The sequence below is a fragment of the Mandrillus leucophaeus genome, unplaced genomic scaffold (genome assembly GCF_000951045.1).
Source record: "Mandrillus leucophaeus isolate KB7577 unplaced genomic scaffold, Mleu.le_1.0 Scaffold120, whole genome shotgun sequence".
Lineage (NCBI taxonomy): Eukaryota > Metazoa > Chordata > Mammalia > Primates > Cercopithecidae > Mandrillus > Mandrillus leucophaeus.
In genome coordinates, this window is record NW_012100321.1 from 2,182,846 (window position 1) to 2,187,400 (window position 4,555).

General features: G+C 52.0%; 1 protein-coding gene across 4 annotated transcripts in view; it reads right to left on the bottom strand.

The window, feature by feature from the left end:
- Nucleotides 1-3,775: 3,775 nt before the first annotated feature.
- LIG1 (ligase I, DNA, ATP-dependent) overlaps nucleotides 3,776-4,555 on the bottom strand; it is a 54,757-nt gene continuing 53,977 nt past the window's right edge. For 3 of the 4 annotated variants that reach the window (XM_011969974.1, XM_011969980.1, XM_011969965.1), the window contains 2 exons: nucleotides 4,203-4,295; nucleotides 3,776-4,064 (listed from right to left, as the gene is read on the bottom strand). In XM_011969974.1, the coding sequence (XP_011825364.1) occupies nucleotides 3,981-4,064; nucleotides 4,203-4,295 (177 nt within the window). In that variant the 3' untranslated portion in view covers nucleotides 3,776-3,980. The remainder of the gene's footprint in view (nucleotides 4,065-4,202; nucleotides 4,296-4,555) is intronic. The other variant, XR_001004888.1, reaches the window with a different exon arrangement.

A 4,555-nucleotide genomic window follows, 5' to 3' on the forward strand; every position in this document is an offset into this window, starting at 1 on the left:
AGTGGCTCCTAGAAACCTCCCATACTACCCTCCTGCCTACTCTTCCTGAAGCCCAGCACTAAACATCCCAACTTGATGGGTTTTGAATTTTTACTTTTTTTTCTGAGATGGAGTCTTACTTTGTCACCCAGGCTAGAGTGCAGTGATGCGATCTCAGCTCACTGCAACCTCTCCCTCCTGGGTTCAAGCAATTCTCCTACCTCAGCCTTCTGAGTAGCTGGGAATATAGGCACCTGCTACCACGCCCAGCTAATTATTTTTGTATTTTTAGTAGAGACGAGGTTTCACCGTATTGGCCAGGCTGGCTCGAACTGCTGAACTCAAGTGATCCACCTGCCTCGGCTTCCCAAAGTGCTGGGATTACAGGCACGAGCCACCATACCCGGCCTGAATTCTTATTTTTTAAAAATAGAGATGAGGCCGTAATCCCAGCAATTTAGGAGGCCAAGGCAGGAGTATCACCAATTTTAGAACAGGATTTCACCAGGGGGAAGATGGTTTCCCCTGCTCCCCCTAACTCCAGGCTCATCTCTTCAATGCCCACAACTCCAGCCATTGCAGGATCTTTTCACTCCTAGACCTGACCATGCCACTGCCCAACCTGTGGGATAAGGTTCCGCACCTCACAGAAGCTCACAAGGCTCTCCACAGTATAGTTAGTAGTTACAGATGCAGGGTCAAGAAGCTGAAGGCATGGACCAAACCCTGGCCGACCACTTTCTAGATAGTGGACCTAGGGAAGGTAACTTACATCTGGGCACCCCTCAGTGTCCTCACTTGTTAAATGGGGAGAATAAAAGTACCTACCTGGTGGAGCCATCATGAGCGTCACTGAGGAGTGAGGATACCCCGCCCAGCTCCAGCAGAGGGACATGGCGGCCATGTGTGGCGGCAGATGTGTTCCTGGGACCCTGCAGTGGTGTGGGAAGAGCCAAGCCCAAGGGAACCATGGATCTCCACACAGAGCCAGACAGTGACGTGGGGATCCCCTGACATACGATATTTAAATACCTATTTTTTTTTTTTGCCTTAAATATTTTATTTGAAATTGAAACACAAATGCATACTAATTTGCCAGTTCTTTAAGGCAGAGCTGTATCAGGAACTCTTAGCTGTGAGAAACAAGGCATTTATTTTTTTTTTTTGAGACCGTTTTGCTCTTGTTGCCCAGGTTGGAGTGCAATGGCTTGCTCTCAGCTCACTGCAACCTCCACCTTCTGGGTTCAAGTGATTCTCCTGCCTCACCCTCACGAGTAGCTGGGATGACAGGCATGTGCAACTACACCCGGCTAATTTTGTATTTTTAGTAGAGATGGGGTGCCTCCATGTTGGTCAGGCTGGTCTTGAACTCCTGACCTCAGGTGATCTGCCTGCCTCGGCCTCCCGAAGCACTGGGATGACAGTCATGAGCCACTGTGCCCAGCCGAAAGCCATGTTTTAGAGTGGCATAATCACACTGGGACTTCTTCCCCCACTCCCAAGAACAAAAGCCCACAGTTACACAGCTGCTGCCCTTGGCTCGCCGGCTTAGGGTCGTCAGGGGTAGTCTGTTACTCTCCTTTCTTTTTCCTCATGATTACAAGGTGGTGACTTGGCTCCAGCCATCATCATCTCTAGTCAAGGCAGGAGGAGGAGAAGAGCTGCCACAACCAGGGCTGTCCTTTTTGGTCAGGAAAGATGTTTCTCCAGAAGCCCCCAGCAGCCCCTGTGCTTATGTCCCCTGGGTCTGCCCACACAGGGCCACAGGGCCACTGCTAGCCAGGAGAATGGGAAGACAATGTTGTATTCTTGGGCTATGACAAATAGAAACAAAATGTCCAAGAGATGGCGTGTGCAAGAGACCATGATGGAGACACAGGAAGAGAGACAGGCAGGGTGAGAGTCACAGTGACAGACAGTAAAGTGAGCCTGGCACAGACTTGCACAGCAGGGAACAAGGCCTCGCAGATACAAAGAAGGAAGGGGAGAGAGGACGGGTGGGAGACAAGGGCAGAGGAACCTGATGAGAGAGAAGGGAAGAAGGGAGGGCAGATGTAAGAGGGAGAAACAGAGTGTGAGGGGCAGGAGGACGGCTAGGAGCCCTTTGTCCCTCCTGCGGGAGTATCAGGACATCCTGACACTCTCCTGTCCAGAAGCTCATGTTCCACGCTGGGCCCCGAGGTCAGAGGCCTCCTGCTCTAGAAGCCCCAAGCCTGGACCCCACCCCAAGTGTACCTGTTTTCCCCAACCCAGCCCTGTGGTACCCAGGGCTGAGCGGGTGTCCCAGGCATCCTGCTTGCCTTGTCTGACCACTTCCCGATGGTTTTCCTCTAACATATCATCCCATGTGGGGTGGCTGGAATAATAACAGCCCCGCCCCCCCAGAGATATCCAGGTCTTAATCACTGAAACCTTTAATGTGATCTATTTTTTTTTTTTTTTTTTTTTGAGATGGAGTCTTGCTCTGTTCCCCAGGCTGGAGTGCAGTGGCATGATCTCGGCTCACTGCAACCTCTATCTCCCAGATTCAAGCGATCCTCCTGCCTCAGTCCCACTAGTAGCTGGGATTACAGGCATGCGCCACCATGCCTGGCTAATTTTTGTATTTTTATTAGAGATGGGGTTTTGCCACGTTGGTTAGGCTGGTCTTGAACTCCTGGCTTCAAGTGATCCTCCCACCTCAGCCTCCCCAAGTCCTGGGATTACAGGTGTGAGCCACCGTGCCTGGCCTCTGTCAATGTATGATCTTATGTGGCTAAAGGGACTTTGGGATTGAGTTAGGATCCTGAAATGAAATTATCCCAGATCATCCAGGGGGCCCTAAATGGAACCACTTGAGCGCTTGGAAGAGAGAGGCAGAGATCTGAAGGAGGAGAGGAGGTGACCTGATGACCTCAGGAGAGAGATTTGAGGCGGGACGCTGCTAGCTTTGAGGACAGTGGAAGAAGCCATGAGCCTCGGAACCAGGTGGCCTCTGGAAGCTGGGAAAAGCAAGGACCCAGTTTCTCCCCTGGAGCTCCCAGAAGGAACCGGCCCTGCCACCACTTTGACGTTAGCCCAGTAAAACTGATTTTGAACTTCTGACCTCTGGAACTGTAAGAGAATACATGTGGCTTATTTTAAGAAACTGCATTTGTCTTCCTTAACAGGGTTCATGATGGTGCCTCCCCGTGGGATGGCTGGAAGGTTAAACAAGTTAAAAAACATATGGATGTAAAGACTACTGCTGTCCAATACAATGAAATAAAATATTTGGCATGGCTGGACGGGGTGGCTTATGCCTGTAATCCCAGCACTTAGCGGGGCCAAGGAGGGTGGATCGCTTGAGGCCAGGAGTTAAAGACCAGCCTGGCCAACATAGCGAAACCCCATCTCTACTAAAAATACAAAAATTAGCCGGGCGTGGTGTCACATTAGTGTAATCCCAGCTACATGGGAGGCTGAGGCAGGAGAATCACTTGAACCCGGAAGGTGGAGGTTGCAGTGAGCTGAGATCTCGCCATTGCACTCCAGCCTGGGCAACAGAGTGAGACTCTGTCTCAAAACAAAAACAGAACAAAGCAAAACAAAACAAATTCGCATCCTCTGTCATGCCGGCCACCTGTCAAGTGCTCGGGCATTGCAGGTGGCCAGTGGTGGTCACACTGCACAGAGCAGTTACAGAAGATGCCCACCACTGCAGGCAGTTCCATGGCTGGTGCTGGCTCTGGCAGTTCCTAGGCCACTGCTACATGCTATGCAAGTGATACCCATGAGAGCTTTGCCCCCAGAGCCCAGCACAGACTTTGTCACAAAGTAGCTATCCGATAATTATTTATTGAAAGAAATGATGGGATGAATCCCAGACTCCGGTGTAAGCCACCCCCCTCACACACACACCCCTCCCCTGACTCTCAAAAACCATAGCCTGCCACAGCAGATTTGCTAAAGAGCAAAGGCAATAATAACCCTGGGTTCCGTCCAACTCATGCCCTGTACCCAGGCCCTAGGAGGGCAAGGACTTAGTAGGTATCTTCAGGGTCAGAGCCTGAGTCCTCGCCTTGTTGGTTCTGAATCTGACTTTGCTTCCGGTACAAACAGGCCACCTGCGGAGACAGGGTGGGACGGGGTGGTCAGAAGCTCCCTGGCTGTCCCCACTTCCACAAGGTTCCAGAGGCCACCACGCTAAAAAGCTGGTAGGGCCAAGCAGCTGGGCGGCCCAGCCCTGCTTCCCAGGGCCTCACCTGTGCACTGGTGGTGGCCTGCTCCGGCTGCTTGTCTTCACGGACTCGAATAAACCGAGGGAAGCGAAGGGAGATCCCCTTGTCACTATCCACCTGCAGAAGCGGGATGGAGACTCCTGCGGTCCAGCCCCAGCGACACCCTGCTCAGTCTCCTCCCTCCTCCACTCTGGACTGCTTCCTGATCCACACGAGGGGGCCAGATGATGAGTTGTCATAAGGATTAAACAAGTTGACAAAGTGCTTGGAACCGTACCCAGGGCACAGTAAGTGCTTAAGAAATGCTGCCTGTTGGCCAGGTGTGGTGGCTCACGCCTGTAATCCCAGCACTTTGGGAGGCCGAGGCGGGAGGATCA